General features: G+C 43.9%; 3 protein-coding genes across 4 annotated transcripts in view; 1 reads left to right on the top strand and 2 right to left on the bottom strand.

The window, feature by feature from the left end:
- Window positions 1-665, bottom strand: part of LOC123762732 (uncharacterized) — a 273,458-nt gene extending 272,793 nt beyond the window's left edge. Inside the window, exon 1 of the mRNA XM_069332254.1 lies at window positions 535-665. The gene's annotated coding sequence lies outside the window, so the exon portion shown is untranslated. The remainder of the gene's footprint in view (window positions 1-534) is intronic.
- The window catches only part of LOC123762736 (uncharacterized), a 197,803-nt gene that overhangs the window by 31,145 nt on the left and 145,147 nt on the right, over window positions 1-21,511 (top strand). Inside the window, exons 1-2 of one of the 2 annotated variants that reach the window (XM_045749466.2) lie at window positions 1,036-1,079; window positions 1,871-2,463. In XM_045749466.2, coding sequence (XP_045605422.1) covers window positions 2,284-2,463 — 180 coding nt within the window. In that variant the 5' untranslated portion in view covers window positions 1,036-1,079; window positions 1,871-2,283. Of the gene's footprint in view, window positions 1-1,035; window positions 1,080-1,870; window positions 2,464-21,511 lie in introns of those variants that run through there. The other variant, XM_045749467.2, reaches the window with a different exon arrangement.
- LOC123762735 (uncharacterized) overlaps window positions 15,378-21,511 on the bottom strand; it is a 51,713-nt gene continuing 45,579 nt past the window's right edge. Inside the window, exons 3-4 of the mRNA XM_045749465.2 lie at window positions 17,884-18,514; window positions 15,378-16,318 (exon numbers count right to left, since the gene is read on the bottom strand). Coding sequence (XP_045605421.2) covers window positions 15,719-16,318; window positions 17,884-18,514 — 1,231 coding nt within the window. The 3' untranslated portion in view covers window positions 15,378-15,718. The remainder of the gene's footprint in view (window positions 16,319-17,883; window positions 18,515-21,511) is intronic.

Raw genomic sequence — 21,511 nt, 5'->3', positions numbered from 1 at the left:
GGTAATTACAAATCCCCCTCCCTCACCCTCCCACACCCGACAACACTCACCCCCGCAACACTCACCCCAACACTCCCCCCCCCCACAACATTCTCACAACACTCCCCTACAACACTCCCCTACAACACTCCCCACAACACCCTCCCAACACTCCCCCACAACACCCCCACAACACTCCACACAACACAACACCCCCCCACAACACCTTCCCCCTCAACACTACCCCACAACACCTTCCCCCTCAACACTACCCCACAACACCTCCCCCTCCAACACTCCCCCACAACACCCCCACAACACCCCCACAACACTCCACACAACACCCCCACAACACTCCACACAACACCCCCACAACACTCCACACAACACCCCCCTCCCCACAACACTCCCCCACAACACTCCCAGTAAGAGAGGAAGAACCGTAATTACTACACTCTTGACTTAGTTTAATAGGCACTTTCATTTATCTTTCTATTTATTTTCTGTTTATATTAAATAACACGCAAAGCTTATCGGTCACAATTCAACACTTACCCTTAACGGAGCTGGGGAAAGTTAAGTTAGGCGTTCACGATGCTTCACAAAGGCACATATTGGAAAGAATTAAAAAGTGAGTTTTGGGTGAATGTTGTGAACTGTCAGCTGGCCGCCCCCGCCCCAGCTGGTGCCGCCTCGCACCCTCCCCTCCCCAGCGCCTCCGCCGCCCTCACTAGTCTCAAATCCTTCACCTTCTATTTTCCTTACTGCTATTGCTTTTTTATGTATTTTAGTAATATTGCTTGGCAAATGGTTACTTTAATAGCGATATACTTACTGAAGATAAGAATTCACATAATCAGATAATATAATATCTGAAATTTTTGAAAGTTTAATAATTATTGTTTAATTGAAAGCAAGAGCTATTAACATGTTACTACACAAGTAGGCTTTGAATTACTGGCACAAATGAAATTTAATGAGCAAATAATAAGAATAACTCGTTCAATGAGTACTTATTTGTGTATAGATTTGAGTACGCGGAGGAATACTGTGGATCAGCTGTTTGTGTTTACTCTCCGGACTCGGGAGGGACCAACTCTGTGAGTCCTTAATTAACCTAATTTATAACGAATTCTCTGTTCTTGGCCCATTTTATGTAGCTTTTGTGTTTCCTCTCAAATGCTTGCTGCTGCTACGTTAATTTGGACACAGACAATACCCATTTAGCTTACTTTTCTTGTAATATAAGGCAGCCTTGGACGTGTCATTAGGAGAGTAAACACTTACCCCCTGACCTTGTGTGTTGCTGGCCAGGACCGGGGCAGTGTCAGGAGACGGGGAAGTGTTCCTTCACCCTGACACACCTGTCACCCCTGACCTTGTGTGTTGCTGGCCAGGACCGGGGCAGTGTCAGGAGACGGGGAAGTGTTCCTTCACCCTGACACACCTGTCACCCCTGACCTTGTGTGTTGCTGGCCAGGACCAGGGCAGTATCAGGAGACGGGGAAGTGTTCCTTCACCCTGACACACCTGTCACCCCTGACCTTGTGTGTTGCTGGTCAGGACTTGGACAGTCATTATACTCTATTTTTTTTTTTTACCTTTTACTGTAACTGCATAAATTAAACAGTGTAGTATTGTTTATCATTTTACATATATAATTTCTTATTATCAAGTAATGTTCATTTCTAAGTAATTTTAATATATACTGTACAGTACTGTATTTTTAAATATACTGGTATTTATAATGAAATCAAGTACAGGTATTGATTGGTTACCATTATTATTGTCTATAATGTACTTTCACATCTTATATTAAGAATAAGCATTTGAAAATTTCTAGAATACCAGATTCCTTTAAGGGAATATGCTAATTGATTTTTTTTTCCAGATATGGCTCATTCGATTAAGGAGTGACTTGGCATGATATAAATTTAAATCAAGAGGCTACAGTTTTTAATCTCTGGAAATAGATATTAATAATGTAAATAAAATTCAAGATCTCAAAAAACAAAACCTTTACACATTGATGATGGAATGAATATAGAGAGTTAAAAACAGGCCTTTTCTTTGGTAACGACTACATCATGCAACAGGATCAAGGATACAGATTACATCATTAGATGAATAAATGCCTCAGGGTATCAGCACAGAGCATTCTAAAGCATCTCATAGAATGCCAACTGTTTGTGTGAACACCCGAGGCACTAGCAAGTATTGTCATCAGTATGGAAATTGTCGAAGCATTTAAGTTTACTCAGTAATAGAGTAACAGTTGCATCACTACTAAATTTGACCATCAGTATGGGATCGACAACACAAGGGCCTCTCAAAGGAGACCAAAATATTGGTCATGCTGCACTAATAGCATGGGTCGGCCGGGAACGTCTGAGACCAACTCATCTCCGTTCAACTTTAACCAGGCTGCTTGAGCATGAAAATGAGGGATGGGAGCCTCTAACATTCAACTACATTACAGGACAGGTATGTACCCATAAGAATAATTGTTAATTTACAGTTCTTTAAAAGGTTAAATAATTTGTATGTAAAGATGTTTCAATTTGTAAATGTATTTTAATACAGTACATGTTAATAGTAAAATCTGATATGTAGAACTATCGGAGTACTCTATTTACACAGATTGTCACAAAACTTGAATCTTGTGTTGAGATCATAGGTACAGGGGTACTTCGATTTACAAATTTAATCCGTTCCTGGAGACGGTTCGTAACCCGAAAATTCGTAAACCGAAGCGAATTTCCCCGTAAGAAATAATGGGAAATGAATTAATCCATTCCTGACTCCCCAAAAAATTTACTTCAAAGTAAATTTTATACTTACTTCACCCAAATCTTAAGTACAAAAGTATGTACAAGTTATTACATACTGTTACTGATGACTCCTGTTGGCATATGGAAGACGGTGAGAAGGAGAGGTGCTACTGTACTGTTTGGAAAGGGGGTCCCCTTCCATTATAACATCAGGCAGTGATTACTTCTCTGGGGTACACACACTGGCACGTTTTGCCTGTATACCACTAGGACCTGCTTCAGGCTCACTGCTTGATTTTCTCACTAGAGATTGTTCCATTGAAGATTGTTTTTCCCTTCTTTGTAACACTTGTCTGTAGAGAGACATCACAGTGTCATTAATAAGGTCAATGCAACGGCCTGCTACAGCTTTATCTGGGTGATTCTTTTCAGCAAAACTTTGCAGTTCTTCCCATACTGCACATATTTTCTTAATTAATGAAGAACGGACATCCTCTACTGCCTCCTCCTCCCCTGAAGAATTGTTGTATTGCCTATCTAGTTCAACAATACATGTACCATTTTCATGTTTACGAATGCTCTCTTGTTTTTCCTCTATGGTCATTCTCACATGTGTTTTCTTGCCTTGAACCTTACCACTGGGTTTCTTGGGACCCATGGCAAGATATATAATAACAACTTTTATGCTCAAATAGCCAAAAATCCAAAAAAACTGCAAATCCTTGCAAAGAATTCAGGCGGGATAGTCACTTGGCAGGAGGCACTGGTAAACTGAGGTGCGATTGCCGTGCCACCATGCGCTAGGTCGGCCATACGCGTATCAACAAACTCATATCCTGAGATAAAGTTCGTAACCCGATTCAAATTTTCCGAAGAAATAGGGCTCGTAACCCAAAAAGTTCGTAAAGAGGGGCATTCGTAAACCGAGGTACCACTGTACTGGAGGGCCCTAGGGCTCGGAGCATTCTGGACCCTCTATTGGTCATAATACCTGTATATATTATATTTTTTTATTTTGAAGATAAAAGCATTATTAGTAAATTTACAGTCACAAAATTATGGTATATTTTTCATTCCCAGTCCCTGTGGCGCAGTGGTAAAACACTGGGTTCGTATCCTGGCCGGGGAGCATTTACTTGGCGCCAATCTTTAACTGTAGCCTCTGTTCACCCAGCAGTGAATGGGTACCGGGTTGTTAAACGATAAAACGGGTCGTATTCTGGGGAACATTAGAATTAAGGATCTGCCTGAATCGCTGTGAGTGCTAGTGGCTGCACAAGAATGTAACAACTTGTGTAATTACCAAAGTGTAATTACCTAAGTGTAGTTACAGGATGAGAGCTACGCTCGTGGTGTCCCGTCTTCCCAGCACTCTGTCATATAACGCTTTGAAATTACTGACTGTTTTGGCCTCCACCACCTTCTCACCTAACTTGTTCCAACCGTCTACCACTCTGTTTACAAAAGTGATTTTTCTTATATTTCTCCGGCAGCTTTGTTTCATTACAGTAGTTTAAATCCATGACCTCTTGTTCTTGAAGTTCCGGGAATTCTCAGGAATTCTTCCCTATCAATTTTATCGATTCCTGTTACTATTTTGTACGTAGTGATCATATCGCCTCTTTTTCTTCTATCTTCTAGTTTTTGCATATGTAATGCCTCTAACCTCTCCTCATAGCTCTTGTCCTTGATGCCATATGAGATCTTGCCTATACCTATAGGTGAACACATTCTTGAAGCAATCCACATAAAGATAAAACGACCTACCATGAATACCCACATTACAGAACTATTTACTCTGCCCACCATGAGAGTAAGAACAATTCCGGAACATAACAATGCCAACACAGAAGACACTGCTCAACATAATAGGCTTATTACACCTGATAAATCATTGTATGTGCTTCGTCCCCTATTTGCCCCCTTTCCTTTTTCCTTTATTTTATTTGTTTATTCATCTGACCTCGTACTATTATAAATCTAAGGCGATTTGTAATTTCTTATCACTTGAGAATGAACTATGTAGGTTCGAAACATTGTGCATTTGTATAATAAGTGTAATACATTCTAAAGTTATTTACTTTTTTCTTCACCTTGAAAACAAACAGAGATCTGAGATTTTGGAGATCTCCTCTTCCATCTAAACCCTGATACAAGAACACTTGTTAGAGGGATAGAAGCCCTAAACAAGAAGATAGTTAATACAAAATATGCTGACATATTCAATAAGACATGTATAAAAGAAAACCTACTGCCAATATACACCACATGACCCAGTAGTCCGCAACGCAGAGTTTACCTATAGGTACAGTATAGGCAAGATCTCATACGGTATCAACACGAAGAAGGAAGCCCTCCAGACCGCTTACAGAGCACGCTGAACATCAGTTAAATAAATGGACCCAGTACGACATCCCCAACCAACTCGAGCAAACCATCAACAGTGAACTATTTAACCTGAAACAGCAACACAAAACTCGTGTAGAAACGAAGACACTCCATAAGTTAACAGCCCTAAACGGTGGACAGTTAAAGATCCCTCGTCCAAACGATGGCTACATTAACCTTACTTCTCAAGATCTTAACCAGCACCAACGAGACCTCTTAAATCTTGGTCTAAATTGTCAATTCATATCTAAACCAAAGAAGCATAAAAAACGCCTTGAAATCAAAATGCTTCTGAACGACATACACAAGCTAAAAGACAACAAAAAAGTCATCACCACTGACACACTTCAGGCTGAACTACTAACAGAAGCGGGGAAAAACGAGAAACATACTCATCAACAATCTTAACCCCACGACTCAAAGAAGCAGCAACAACAGAAACCCTGGTTTGTGCCTCTCTGAGGCACAAACCAGGGTTTTACACAACTCCCCCATGCACTCGAGCTATGTCAATGGGCTGTTCTCCCTCTTCGCCCTTACTTCATTACACACAGAAATCACTGTGTTGTTCATTTGATGCATCACGCAATTGTGATTTCTGTGTGTAATGAAGTAAGGGCAAAGAGGGAGAACGGCCTATTGACATAGCTCGAGTGCATGGGGGGAGTAAAACCCTGGGTTTGTGTCTCGGAGAGGCTGCAGGATCCAGTAAGTTCAGTAGAACTTCGGTTTCAACTCCTTTTGACCATGTCGTAGCTCAGTCGATTAAAGCAGCGTCTGGGATGCTCTCGGACGCGGGTTCGAATCCTCATCATGGCCCTTGTGGATTTGTTCATTTAAAGGTAGTGTTCATTTCACTAAACTCCAGGGCGACTATGGCTTAGGATATGCCTATGGCAATGTTAAGACACAAACCAGTAACCCACTACGTCCAATAATCAGTCAAATACCAACTCAACCTATCATCTGGCAAAAAGAGTTAATGAACTCCTAACTCCATATACTCCAAGCAACTATAGTCTACAATCATCAGCAGAGTTCCTCCTAGAATTAATCAAAACTACACAGTCCGATCGAATTATTACTTTCCTGGACGTCGAATCCCTATTTACCAATGTCCCAGTCGACACCACCATAGAAATGATACTGGACAGAGTATACAGAGACGAGAGCACCCCCAAATTAGACATACCTGAGCCATACTTGAAAAGCCTTCTCGAGGCATGTACAAAGGAAGCTCCTTTCATCAGTCCGCAAGGGGACATGTATCTACAAATTGACGGAGTAGCGATGGGCTTTCCTTTAGGAGTGTTATTCACTAATTTTTACATGGGAACCATCGAAGATAGAGTATTCAGTAGTAGATAAAAACCAATATACAGTATACTGCCGTTACGTAGATGACATATTCATCATAGTAAAAGACTCAGATGAACTAATTGATCTAAAAGCCATCTAGAAAGAGTCAGTACTCCGATTTACACATGAAAATAGTGAAAATAACAGCCTGCCATTCTTGGATGTACTAATAACAAAAACAGGAACCTCTTTAAGCACCAGCGTATATACTAAACCTACCAACATAGGATTATGCCTGAACGGTAAGAGTGAGTGCCCCCAAAGATACAAAGCTGGTGTTCTCAATGCTTATATTCGTTGAGCGCTTACACACTGCTCCGAATGGAGCAACGTGAGTAGAGAGTTTGAAAGAATAACTCAGGTACTGTATTGGTGAACAACGGATATAGCAACACGGAAATAAACACTGCTATAAGAAGACACCTGGATGGATGGTACAATCCTTAACCTAGAACAGAAACCACAGCGCCTCTAATAAAATTATATTACAAATCAACTATGCACAGTGAACATAAAAAAGAAGAAAGAATAATGAAAGAAATAATCCATAAAGGAGTAAAAAGCACGAGTCCTAACCAAAACGTAGACCTGATCGTCTATTTATAAAAATGGAAATGTTCGTTTGTGCATAACTGCTAATCTCCGAAAGTTCTTCACCAATTGCTTTGAAATTTTCACACAACGTTCCATTTGGATCTGAGCAGATTTTTATATACATACTATATAGATGTCACGTCTGTGACGGTAAAAATAACATGCTTTTCTGAAAAACTGTGTTTTTCATGTGAGAGAAATCTTTGAAACCTCTTTACCGATTGCTTTGAAATTTTGACACAACGTTGTATTCGAATAGGCGCGTCCTCTAATATACCTACTATATAGATGCCACCCCTCTGACAGGTAAAAACATGAGTTTTTGAAAAACATGCCATCTGTTGCACATAATAGCAACATGCACGCTATACTAAATATGTCACGAATTCCATTTCATTGTTTCCGATTGCATTGATAAATTTTATTTTCATAGATTTTGATTTATTTTATTTTTTATTGAATTATTTTGTGTGACATTGTGTTGGAATTGAGCTGTGTTGTTTACCATACCGTTCATTTCGTAAGTATAATTATAGATGCCACACTTGTGACAGGTAAGACTATGCTTTTCTTGAAAAACAGCGCCATCTGTTGCATGTAAGAGCAACAAACATACTATACTGACTGTTACAATTCCATTTCAATGTTTCTGATTGCGTTGATAAATTGAATTTTCATAGATTTTTATTTATTTTCATTTTGATTTAATTATTTTGTGTGAATTGCGTTGGAATTGAGCTGTGTTGTTTACATACCGTTCATTTCGTGAATATAGTTTATTTTTTTATTTCTTCATATTTTCATTAAATTTTTTAACTTTTTCTTATATTTCAGTAATGGGAAGATCAGATCACTTGATGTTCCCAACTTTCAGATGGGAACATCAGACCATTTGGAAGGCATTGGGTGAGGGAGTGGGGATTGGTGGGGATGACGAGGGGGCGGAAGTGAGAGATGGTGGGGAGGACGAGGGGACAAGGGAAGGGGTAATGGTGGGGAAGGACGAGGGCACGGGGGAGTTTGGGATGGTGAGGACAAGGGGATGGGGGAATGGAGAATGGTGGGGAGGACAAAGGGACAGGGGAGTGGGGCATGGTGGGAAGAAAGAGGGGATGGTGGATTGGGGAATGATGGGGAGGACAAGGGGACGGTGGAGTGGGGAATGGTTGGGAGGCCGAGGAGACGGGTGAAGGGGGGGGGGGAATGGTGGGGAGGACTGGGGGACAGGGAAGGTTGCTGTGGCTCAGCAACGCACATGGGTTGCTGAGCCACAGCAACGCACATGGGTTGCTGAGCCACAGCAATGCGTGGCCGGGTATGCTTGTACAGTATTCTATAAAACAAAGAAGACAACCGACCTCCTTATTAAAAACAGTCTGAAACCGATGGAGAACCCTTTACAGCAGTCAAGCGTTGTATACATGTACACTGACCAAGCTGACTAGGCGTTTGACCTGTCATCTTCAGTCTGGTGCCCCTAGGAATCAAATGAGACAAGCCCATGACATTACCCTTACAAGAGAAATGCTGAATGAAAACACTTGTATAATAGACAAAACCCAAGATGTAAGAAGATTACAAATTCTTGAAGCAATCCACATAAAAATAGAACAACCTACCATCAATACCCAAATTACGTAACTATTTACTCTACCCACCATGAGAGTAAGAACAAAACCAGAACATAACGATCCTAAAACAGAAGACACTGCTCAACATAATAGGCTTATTACACCTGATTAATCATTGTATGTACTTCGTCCCCTATTTGCCCCTTGCCTTTCTTGGGGGAGCCCTGGAGGCTCCCCGGAGCTATCCCAGGCTGATATTCTAATGTCAGACTTTGGAATCAGTCATGTGTATGGAGTTCTTAGGGCCAACCGGGGACCACGGCCAGAACCTAGCCCCCTCAGAGAGGCAAGGGGAGCAATGGCCTATAGAAACCCCCGTGTGGTTGGAAGCATTCTATGTCTGCCATCGACCGAGTCAAACATCCAGAAAGGTAAGCTTCCCAAAAACAAACCCCTATTCTGGTTAAAATTGCTACCAAAATCCGAACTAGTGGATAGAACTCCCCAACAGAAAACAAGCAAACTAGTGTGACGTCACACGTCACCGCGCCGCTGTCTGTGCAGCTCCCCCCTCCCTGGGAGGGGGAAGGGGGAGCTCTAGACCTCTCATGCCGGCTATCCGCCCATCAGTTCTGAGGCTGGATGTCAAAACATGCGAAAAACTGCCGACCAGAGGGAGGGAGCAATGCCGGGGAGCCTCAGGGTCTCACCCAGCAAATGGCGTTTCATTACATTCAACACTGGTTTTCTGTGGGGAGCCCCGTCGGCTCCTCGGAGCTAACTACCCACAAAGGAAGGTCTAAGGGACGTATCCAGGAGGCAGCCATCAACCACACCTCAACATGAAGCAAGACAACTGGCTGCAACTGCCAACCCAAAGCGACACAGGTTCCCCTCCCTTTTGACTGCACTGGTTGCTGAGGACTCGTGAGCTCGTGGCTTTTTGGGGTCGGTCTTGTGTTTTTTTTCCCTCAAGCTGTCCTCGGATTGGCTTGCGGAGGATGTAGAGGCACTGGGGGCCGTTCCTGGGTCCGGTGCTTTGGTCTCGGCGACGTGAAAGTTGTCTGCTGAAGCTGTTCGCAACACTCCTGCGGGATGCGGTATTTCTGTTTTATGCTTCTCGTCTCACATGTCGGCAGGCGGTGCTCGCTACCTCCATGGAATCTGCCTGGACCCTGGTTCTTGGGTCCTCCTCTCTGTCCCTTGCTGTTTGCAGAGTCTGCGGTTGGGCAGTATCTGCAGGCAGCTTCTGCTAGTTGTCGTCCGATGTCGGATTTGTTGGTTCTCCGGGGGGCCCATGGGGGTGGGTTCTTCCCGGAGGGGTTGTGCCAGGGCTCGGGGTTCCTTCTGTCGGGTAGGCAGGTGGTGCCAGGTTCAGAGTCGGCGCCGCCTTCAGACTTGCCTTCGTCTGGTCGGCACGGTGCTTGCTCTACTCGTCAGTCGGGTTCTCGTCAGGGGCGTCAGCCCTTTCGCACTTCATCCCATTGACACGGCAACGTGGGTGAAGGCTCGCACTGTTTTTTCACGCCTGGTCTCATGATTTGTAGGCTTTTCAGGTTGTTTCCGACGGCCTGCGATGGCATTGGTGGGTCTTTCCCCTTCGGGGTTCTTAGGGCTTGTGGGACAGGCCTCTTCTCCTGTGCTCTGTTGAGTCATCTCGGAATGGGTGCGCTTGGGCATGATCGAAACAACGACATCCCTCAGTTGGGTTTTCCTTATGTTTCCAATCCCAAAATGGGACTGTGATTACCTGCAGTTCATTCTGAACTTGTCCCGTTTGAACCCCCTGGGTTTTTTCCTCCTTTCGGATGACTACTTTGTCCCAGGTATGGCTACTTTTAGAGCCTTGGGTTTGGATGTTGTCCCTGGACCTCTGGGACGTGTATTGGCTTGTCCCGATTCATCCGGGGTTCAGTGACTGGCTCAGTTTTGTTATGGGGCGTCAGGGTTACCGCTTTCGTTGCCTTCCATTTGGCTTGAACCTGGCACCTCGCATGTTTACATGCCTTACCCGGGTCATAGTGGCCTGTCTGCATCTTTTAGGGATTCGGATCCTGGACTACCTCAACGGCTGGCTGGTGTGGGCTCCCAGCCAATCCGCATGTCTGCTCACCAGGGATTGATTGAGTTCTTTCCCAGCTCACCGGGTTTGGGTTTCTGGTGAACTGGAGGATGTCCCATGTGGTTCCCTCTCAGGTTCGGCTTTGACTGGGTCTTATGTGGGATTCTCGAACCACTTCCTTGTCTCTCACTCCAGAGGCTCTGCTTTGGCTGCGGTTCCACCTTCACTTGTTTTTGGGGGGCTTCAGAGTCACCCAGCAGTTGCATGAGGGTTTGTGAGGCAGCCTGAACTTTTGCCGTGATGGTCTACCCACCGGGTCAGGTTTGGCTTTGTTGGCTGTTCTGGTTCCTTCGGGGACGTCTCTTCTGCCTCTCTCGCAATTGCTGGGTTTGGCCTCCAGGGGCCTTGCGTCGGTTGCTGTGTTGCTGACTTCCTCTTCAGGTTTTTTGGGGTTCAGTGCCTTGGCACCTACCTAAGCCCTTGCTCGATGTGTTCATTGACACATCATCTCTTGGCTGGGGCTTTGTGACCAGTGCTCACCAGGCCAGCCAGAGGCGGTGGGACTGTTCTTCTGTCGGGCACACAGCACAGTGCTGGAGTTGGCTGCAGTGTGGATGTTGCTTCAGAGGGTTCAGGCCACTCGGGGATCGACAATTCGACTCCACTTTGACTGTTCCCCAGTGGCTCATTGTCGGGAACTGAGGGGGTTCGATGCAGTCCTTGGCTCTTTGGGGCTGGTCGCTTCGGGTGACTCGTCTGCTGAGTTCTCGGGGTTTGGCTGTCCTGGCCATTCGGGGGAGGGGGGGGGTGCTCAGCGGTCTGTCGAACGGCCTGACGCAGTTCATTCCCCTGTCCACAGAATGGACGGTTGAAGCCAACTCGTTCAGTTGGGTTTGCTGGACGAACAGGCTCTTGGAGGTGGACCTCTTCGCGTTGGCGTGGTTGAGGTGTCTCCCAGTATACATAGGGCCCTTCTCCGACTGCGAGGCCGTTGGGGTCGATGCCATGCAGTAGGACTGGTCGAGGTGGGGTTAACTGTACCTATTCTCCCCAGTGCCGCTGTTGCTCCAGGTCCTACCTCGCTTGGAGAATTCAGGTTGTTTGGGTTGTTTTGTCCTTCCTTTCGGAGTTGTTCCAGGACCGTCATGTTATGCCGAATACTGTCGCCTCGTATCGTGCGGCACTGGCAGAGCCTCTGCAGCTTGTGTTCGGCATTGATGTTACTTCCGTGCCATTCCATAAGCTGTCTCTTGTGTTGTTTCACCTCCGGCCTTCTCATGCGCTGCCTGAGCTATCCTGGCCGTTGGACTGGGGTCTCTTGTGTTGTTTCACCTCCGGCCTTCTCATGCGCTGCCTGAGCTATCCTGGCCGTTGGACTGGGATCTCGCTTTTTCTCACTTCGCCTCGGTTTGTGTTGGCCCCCTCGGTTTAGGATTGTTTTTCCAAGGCTCTTTTACTTTTGGCATTGGCCTCTGGGGGTCGGGTCGGGGAGCTTCATGCTCTCCTCCGGTGCAGGGGTTTCTGCTCTTTTTGTCCTGGTGGTAGGTTTGTTCGTTTGCAGCCATCTCCTTCTTTTCTAGCGAAGAATGAGGCTGCTGCTTTCCAGAGGGGTCCTTGGTTTGTTGATGCTTGGTTAGTTAGGCCGAGGGGTGCATCATGTGTTGTGTCCGGTTGTGGCTCTTCGCCATTACCTGCGCGCCACGGCCTTGGTGACCAGGGATGCGCTTTGGGTTGACCTGGTTTTCCTCCTTCCTTGTTCCAGGGTTCGGGTCTCCCAGGTCGTCAGCAGGGTTATTCGGTCCAGCCAGCCTGCGGTCTACCCTCGTGCCCACGACGTTTGTAAGTTTGCTGTGCTGGCTGCTGTCTTCAGTAACATGTCTTGGCCTTACATTCGGGCACGGGGTTTTTGGAGGTCGAACAGGGTACTGGCCACTCACTACCTTATAAATGTTCCTAAGCCTTGTCAGGCCTGTGTCGCTTTGGGTCAGCGGTTGCAGCCAGTTGTCTCGACTTTGCGGTGAGGAGCGAGTGCCGACCCGGGTAAGTCCCTCTTGTTTTTGTCTTTGGGGAAGTCCCTCTTGTTTTTGTCTTTGGGTAATTAGCTCCGGGGAGCCGTAGGAGCTCCCCCCAGAAAACCAGCGTTGAATGTAATGAAACGCCCTCACACCCGGTGTGAATAGCCGGCGTGAGGATCTGGGGCTCCCCCTTCCCTCTCCCGGGGAGAGGGGAGCTGCGCAGACAAGCGGCGCGGCAATGTGGTGACGTCATGCTCGTTTGCTTGTTTTATGTTTGGGGAGTTCTGTCCACTAGTTCGGCTTTCAGTCGCAATTTCTTAACTAGAATAGGGGGTTTGTTTTGGGACGCTTACCTTTCTGGGTGCCTGACCCTGTCGATGGCAGACATAGAAGGCTTCCAACCACACGGGTTTATATAGGCCATTGCTCCTCGTGCCTATGAGGGGGCCAGGTTCTGGCTCGTGGTCCTCGGTAGGCCTAGAATGCCATTCACATTGACTGATGCCTAAGTCTAATATATCCATATCAGCCTGGATAGCTCAGTGGAGCCAGAACCTTGGGGGAGCCAGCCTCAGGGGCTCACCCAGAAGAGGCCGTTTCATTTTATTCAATGCTGGTTTCTTACTTTTGCAAATATTTCTTACTTTGAATATATTTAATATGAAAAATAAAGGTAAAATATATTTTGTTTGGCCTTGATTTCCATCACAGTGTAATGCTGATGAATACCAGGAGGCATGTTGACCACTGCCCAGGACAAAATATGGGTAGATACATTTTCCCATGCCATGGGCGTGATAAGGGACCAGGACAGACCAAAACGTCATCACTTTCATTACATGTGTGGGTTGGGTTGTTTGTTTCAGCAACATTATTATAACTTATTCTGCAGATTTATCATTTCATAAGCAAAAATATGTGAATTTTTGTTGTCCCCATTCAGGGTGCAGTTTTGATGATTGTCACACTTTATATATTTTACAGTATTGGAAGAAAGTAGGAGATTGAATGGAATACTGGTTATATATTTATACACTTTTTATTAAGATAAATTAACTGAATGCCCATAATAGTAAGATTTGTTTCACTCTGAAACAACATTATTTAGCCTATTTTAGTTGATGTTTTAATAGTGTAAGCTAACAGCAGTTGCAGCCTACAACTGAGATCATACTCTTATCCTACTAGTGCCAGTATTGACAAGACGCCTCCTATGAACATTTTATCTGTAAAGCTGACAGCATCAAGCACAAAACATGTATGAAACCCTAACTTGTATCCTACATTCAGTGATGTTTCTGCTTCTCTAACAATAGCCTGAAAATTATTTGTTGTAGTTTAAAGCTAGGTGACTCACTCCTTTCATGCACTCTTAATAAATTCTTTCAGTCTTACATTCAGCTTATCATATAACCATTCATGCTCAAGGGAAACAAATATTTAGTCTCAAAAGTTAGCAATATACTGTAATATTCAGGTTTTAACTCCTAATTTCAGTCATGGAGAAGTCATGGAGTCATTAATTCTGGACTATTGTGTACCTATTGTTTGTCTAGTAATGCTTATTAATGCTGTATTCATCAGCAACATTCACATGAATGTTTCTAAAGTTTTGCTGATATTTTTAAAATAACTGAAAAGTATTATTGAGGACACCATTGAATAATACTCTAAATAAAATCCCAAGACTGTGAAACATGTATGAGAAAATATTGAAGCTGTACAATTGAAACAAACCCGCGTTTCTGAACTACTGTACCTCGGGTGTACACACTACCGATTCAATGTTTTCTCATTGCTCTTACATGATACATGGGACCTACGTGTACGAGCATAATGTAACCTTCAGACTATGGCTGTAACTTGCAATATATGTACTACAAAGTCTATTATGTTAAAATCATTGTCAGTAGTCCATAATGCTACTGTTACTATTTAACGTAGATGCTTTAGGGGATCCAACTGAATCCACCTAAAACAGACTGTCCACAGTTGTATGCTTGGCACTTTACAAGGCTACCTTCATATGACCATCACTGTGTAGATACTTAAGCTGGATCAAGTTCTATCAAATTGCACTTATTTTCAATCCTTCAAATTAAACTTGTCACAAGAAGCACCATTTCATTATGTTGCATGCCATTTTCTGTCACATTCTTGTCACTACTCCAGCTAAGTATGACACTCGCTACAGTTCACATATAGTCAATCAGTTCGTCGTTTCTTGTCTTTATGGTAAAGAAGTGTCTGTGTCACTGTCACTTCCAATAAGAAAGTTTCACTTGTTCATGTTACTCCCCAAGTAATATTGTCGGTCTCAAGTTTAAGTTATTGTTTCTTTTGGAGTCCATTTAACTTAAATATTCCTGAGAGTGAAAGATTGAATACAAAACCATGCAAAATCAGTGTATTCTTAGGTTTTAAGTAATATTTACTATTTCAATTTACAGTATATCCTTAGTTCTGTAAATGTAATACTGTAAGAGCATTGATGCAAAGCAGATCCTTTCCCTATCATAAAACCGGCCTTTGTTTACTATCTGTAACCCTTAAGCTTTTACCGAATTTCACCGAGACCCTCCCCATTTTGACCGAGCAGTTACCTCTGACCTAAACATTCGTATTTATTAAAACAAAATGACACAAATTGAGACCAATGCCTCTCTACTTAAAAGGAAAGGGTACAGTATCTTTATAATTAAATTTGGTATGGTAGGAATTTTTATATTTGATATTTTACACAAAACAAGATAAATGCACCACAAGTCCTAACTGTTTGGAAGTTGCTGTACTATATGAAAATGCTGGTACACATCTCTTGAGTATTAAAAGTTAATTAAAACACTAACTTTTCTGAATGTGTGCCTTCACTTGGGAACACCCCCTACCTTAATATAATATTACATTTTGTGTAGTACAATATAGTTTTTATATTCTTACCATTTACTTTCCAAATTATCACTTTTTGGTTATAGACATTCATGATATACTTCGTTTATCATTGCTTGGTATGGAAATCTTTCTGTCACGTATATACTCAAACAAGAGTTCATTTCGAAGCACATCTGTTACAGCATCTTCGGGCCCAAATGGAGCAACATCCTTCAGCTTCAGTGGATGAATTGTTGTACTAGTAGTTGTGGAAGAGGTTGTAGGTGGGGTTGGTTGGTACCTAGTGTTGGTGTTATAGGTATACCAAGACTTATGTCTTTGATGCAGGTTATTGTTGCTCATATATGCATTGTGACCATTTACATTGCCTGCAGGTAGACCGCGTCGCAACCCGTATTTATATTTTTTTATAGGCGGTGCCTGTGTTGATGGAGGAGAACTAGGAGGAGCTCGTGTTGCTTGTTGATGTTTCTGTGTTGGTCTAAGACTGAAGAAAGGCCGGGCTGGTCTGCCTTGTTGGGAATATTTCAAATGGCCATGGTTGTTTTTGTCACTGTTATGGGGAAATTGCTGAGGTAATAATGCACCCATCTTGTTAAGGCTGGACGTAGGCTGCATGGACTGTCTTCTTTGGGGGTGTTGACGGAGAGATGATTTGATTGTGTTAGATTCGTCACTAGATGACTCCTGAAAAATTTATGTTTTTATAAAATACAGTCATTAATTTTTGTAACATAAACTGATAATGTACTGCACACTTCCTGGTTTGCTGCAAACTGCTTCTCCATTGTCAAGTTATCTTTTCACTCGACTGTAAATGTGTTCTCTCTCTCATTCTGTTATTTCATCTAGGATTTGATGTCTATATTTACTTCTATTCACTATAGCCATAAAAAATATTAGATAAATATTTAAAACTATTATAGTACAGTACAGTACATAATTAACCCTCGGCTAGGGAGACCTGGATAAGCTTAATTAACAGGCTCCCTGACCACCGAAAATAGAAAACCACTTTCAGCACATTATACATGTTTCATTAATGTAAATCTAATATTACTAAAATACTAATACTTTAACACCCCCTCATGAGCATTAAGCATCTTCTCTAGGCTTAAATCTACATATGTTAACTGAAATAAAAATACAAAAACTAGCTGAAATATTTATATTGGTGAACAGTATTGTACGTATAAAAGAGAGAGAGAGAGTAGAGTTTATTTACCTAACTGGAAAAGAATGACCAACCCAAAGAGACGTGGTCATGGTGTGTCTCCATGATTGTCACAAACTTAAGCTTGGTTTACAGTATCACTTAACATGTAGGTTCACATCAAAATGTAAGGTTACTGTATGACACTTGTAAAACTGTTCTCTAAATATTTACTGTATATTATAATGTTTGGTTTATTTGACCAAACTTGCTTTGTAAACCTTGACTGGCCTTAAAACTGCCAAATAAGTAGAATAGCTTCACAAGCAGTAAACTTTCCTCTGTCACATAATGATAGACAAATGTCCTCAGTTTGGTTATTCTTAACCCTTAAACTGAACTTGTTGCCCTCAAACGATAGACTGATGATTCTTCTGTCACCTGTGGATGATTTACTGTGTCTCATAATATACAGAGTTGCTAAGTATTCTATGTTAATGTTATTTTGACACTAGAGACCTCTGATTAGAATGCCATATTGGGGAAAAAAGCCTGAAAACCTTAGTTACCTAACTGGGGGCATTATTAAAAAAATCTGCACCATTATTAGGTGCATCACCATCCATTTACTGATACCTGTGCTTTGGAACCATTTTCTCCTTGAAAACTTTCATGGATTTCTATAGACCGAGAAGATATGTGTTATAAGGAGAAATCTACTACAGATAGTTTACTTAAAATTGAATGATCATTATTCGATTTCAACATTTCTTCGCCTCAATACAGCCAAGGTAAAATGATTAGATTTTTTCCCCAACAGTAGAAATAAATGTTTTACAATATAAAAAAGGAGAAAGAATTCTTTAGATTTTTTTATGAGCACCCAGAAAATGACCTAAAAAGGGTGAACAGGTTAAGGGTTAATGCTCTATCTTGCTGAACAAATTTTATTTATATATTTTGCTTAAATACAAAATTTATTGTATATAAATTAAAACTTTCTGATTTGTTAAACTGTTTTATCATTACAGTCACAATTGATTGAATTTTTTTATAAGAATTCATATTTCTAAGTGTATTGTTCTCCATTATTACTTACTTTGTGGTCTGAAGTTTGTGCTTGTGGAACACTTGTACCATAGAGTCCTGCCTTGAACAATTTTTCCCACACTTTTGGGCTGGTTCCAGTTGGAGGGTCTTGGAGTGCCATGCCAGACACACTGCTGGAGTTTGAGATTGCTCCTTCAACAGAGCTGGAAACGGGACTGTCATACTTGTCGTACAATTCTTCCGAGTTCTTACCGCCATTCTCTCTGTCCAGTTGTCCGTACTTTGAGCTGTACTGTGATCCTGGCACAGACATCGGTCCTTGGCCTCCGTAACGCTCATAATAAGCATGGAATGAGGCTGCTGCATCATTATCATTAGACTCACTACCTTGAGAATGTTGAGGTTCAGTCTCTGTTGGCCAATAGTTATGAGCTGGTCGAGAGGAATTGGGGGCTAATGGTAGATCCTGTGGCTGATGCTGAGTCTGTGGTGTTGGGGTGACGTGGAACTCTTGCCTTTGAGAGGGGTAAGGTGGCCATGGTGTATTTTTCTGTATACCAAAGTCTTGTATTTCAGGGGCATCAATGCGTTTGGTCAAAGTGGTCATTGTCTGATCTTGGGAGAGTTGACCTTCTGAATGTTCTGATTGGTCTGGGGATTGAGTGGCAGCAAACTGTAACCTGAGGGTAATACATAACAGTTAATTAACATTAGTTGTAGAAACAGAAATCTATATACATACTGTACTAAATTTGTATAGTTCATTATACACTGGAACCTAATAAATCAGGACTGCAGTACAATATTCTTGACTCTCCAGACTTTCAAATACTGTGCATCTATTCAAGACTTTTAAATTCTGTACTTAGCACTAAAATTTTTGAGCACACTGGTACCTTGGCACTCAAACGGCTCTGAATTTGAACAATTCTGAACTCAAAACACTTTATTCTGGAACAAAAATGCTCGACAGTCAACTGTTTGCTCAGCACTCAAATGTACACATGCGTAACAAACGAGTCAGTTTCCCAGTAGCTGTCATTCAGTGCACAACCTCACTAAATTTCTCAGTAAACATTCTCGTGTTTTCTTGGATATTTCTGGGGGATAGCCCCTTCGGCTCCCCGGAACTATCCGGGCTGATATGAATATATTAGACCCTGGCATCAGTCAAAGTGAATGGAGTTCTAGGCCTACTGGAGACCACGAGCCAGAACCTGGCCCCCTCAGAGAGGCACGAGGAGCAATGGCCTATAGAAACCCCCTGTGTGGTTGGAAGCATTCTATGTCTGCCATCAACTGGGTCAGGCACCCAGAAGGTCGGTGCCCCAAAACAAACCCTATATGGTGAAAATATTGCTACTGAAAGCTGAACTGTTGGACAAAACTCCCCAAACGAAAAACGAGCAAACGAGCATGACATCACAACCTTCACTGCGCCACTGTCTGCGCAGCTCCCCTCTCCCCTCATGTTGCTATCTAACCCGCCAGTTCTGTGGCTGATGTGAGACCTGGCGGTCGTGCAACTCTGGCTTCAGACTCTATTCAGTGCTGTGCTTTGTGGTGTGGTTCTGTCCTGTGGTGGTGTGTGACCCAGGAGTATTTTCAACAGTAATCAGGCTGCATGCACCTAGGGTTACCGTACCTAGGTGCCCTGTAAGTACTGCTCTTGTGGCTTGGGGTTATCTTCCACAAGTTGCTTGGGGTTACCTCCGCTGAGGTCTCTTACTGCTCGGTAATTGCCTGCTCTTAGAGTCAGCTGGGGTGTTTCATGTGCCTCTTTTTGCCTCTGAGTAGGTGGTGGTTTCGTCACTGGTAGGAGCGCAAGGTACTGTGCAGCTGTTCTTCACCTGATATAGCGGTCAACTCTGTTCCGCCTGGGTACATTGTACTCGTACAGGGTTTTTCTTTTATTTTCTGACTGGTGGAAGGTTTGCCCTTGGTGTTGTTGCTATAAATATATATATATCTTGTATTCTTGGTGGTCCTCCACTAGGTCCCCCGTGTGTGTACACATCCCAGGGGTTCAGCTATTGTTCACTTGGTAGTTGTGGTGCCAGTTAACAGTACAGTGCCTTGCCTGGGGTTCCCTTAGTAGAGCGTCTAAGGGCCCTGGAAATCCCCACTGGGGCTCAGTCGTCCAATGGAATCATCCGCTGGGGTCCCATCTCGCTTCGTGCGAGTTTGAAGGTTGCTCTGTCCCTGTGTCTCAGGGTGACAATCACCTATTTTGCCTCTGTTGGGTTGGTGACACCTTCAACCCGGAGTCCTGCAAGTGGTTTTGCTTGCTTGTTTGTTCTCCAGATCACCCAGTCCACTGATATTGTTCTTAGGGTGCAGGCAGCATCGGCACTGCATGCACTTTATAGGTTTATGCAGCACGCTAGGTTGGTTGCTCACCCGGATGCCTCGAGACTGCCCTGTTTTGGTTATAGGGACCCGGACTTGGGGATGTTAGTCACCTCAACTTTGGTTTCGTCCGTGCCCCCTTGTCCTACCCCTGCCGTTGTTCATCCTGTTCAGCCCTGCTTCCGGCACCAAAGCGTCTGAGGGTTTCAGATTCGGGGCAGGGTTTAGTTGATGGTGAGACTTGGGCAGTTTTTGGGGATGCCCCTTCCGGTGTGACGATGGAGGCATTTGAGCCAGTTTCTTTAGTCGGTGCTTCTGGGTATGACGAGTGGGCTCCGTTCGGTTCAGCTTTTCCGGCGGCTTCTGCCTTTTCTTTTGAGGCAGGGAGGGTTTGGGGGACGACTCGGTCCTGGGTCCTGATGTGGAGGTTTCCAGGGCGGGGCAGAGGTTGACTTGGGGGGCTTGGGCCCCGTTTGACCCTGCCTGGGTTTTGGAACCCTCTTAGCGGGGCATTTTGTTGCAGGAGGTGAAGTTTTCTTAGCCCCCTCTTTGTACGAGTATGATATGGCGTCTACCGCTCCCCAGATTCGATTTCGGGTTCCCTGGATACTTCGGTTCCTTCTTTCTGGAAGTTTTCGGCCTCCTGCATGCGGTAGGAAATATCGCAGCTTACCTCCTGCACGACCCGGATTACGCCTCGATAATGGATCCTGTCGGTGCTGGTCGGCCGAGCGAACAGCACGCTGGACACGTGATCCTGTGATCCTGGTTCAATCCCGAGCGTCGGTGAGAAACAATGGGCAGAGTTTTTTTTTCACCCTATGCCCCTGTTACCTAGCAGTAAAATAGGTACCTGGGAGTTAGTCAGCTGTCATGGGCTGCTTCCTGGGGGTGGAGGCCTGGTTGAGGACCGGGCCGCAGAGACACTAAAAGCCCCAAAATCATCTCTATATAACCTGCCGCTTTCGAGTTTGGTTCTTTTTTTCCTTACTGGGTTCGTAACGAGGTTCCGGAGTCGTCCTGGTTGGCAGACTGTCCTATCTTTTTGTTGGGGGCGTGGCATACGTTCTGTTGGTCCCGCGCGCTTGAGTATTCACCTAGATGTGCTTGAGGTGGTTGAGCTCTGCTCTTTTGGCCCGCCTCTCAACTGTCACTCAATTAACTGTTACTAACTACTAACTAATTTATTTATGTATGTATTTATTTTTCCCCACACATGCACACACCCTCCCAGGAAGCAGCTCGTAACAGCCGTCTAATTCCCAGGTACTTATTTACTGCTAGGTAACGGGCATCAGGGTGAAAGAAACTCGGCCCATTGTTTCTCA

Source organism: Procambarus clarkii, chromosome 27 (assembly GCF_040958095.1).
Source record: "Procambarus clarkii isolate CNS0578487 chromosome 27, FALCON_Pclarkii_2.0, whole genome shotgun sequence".
NCBI lineage: Eukaryota > Metazoa > Arthropoda > Malacostraca > Decapoda > Cambaridae > Procambarus > Procambarus clarkii.
This window is presented reverse-complemented; position numbering and strand designations above follow the sequence as displayed.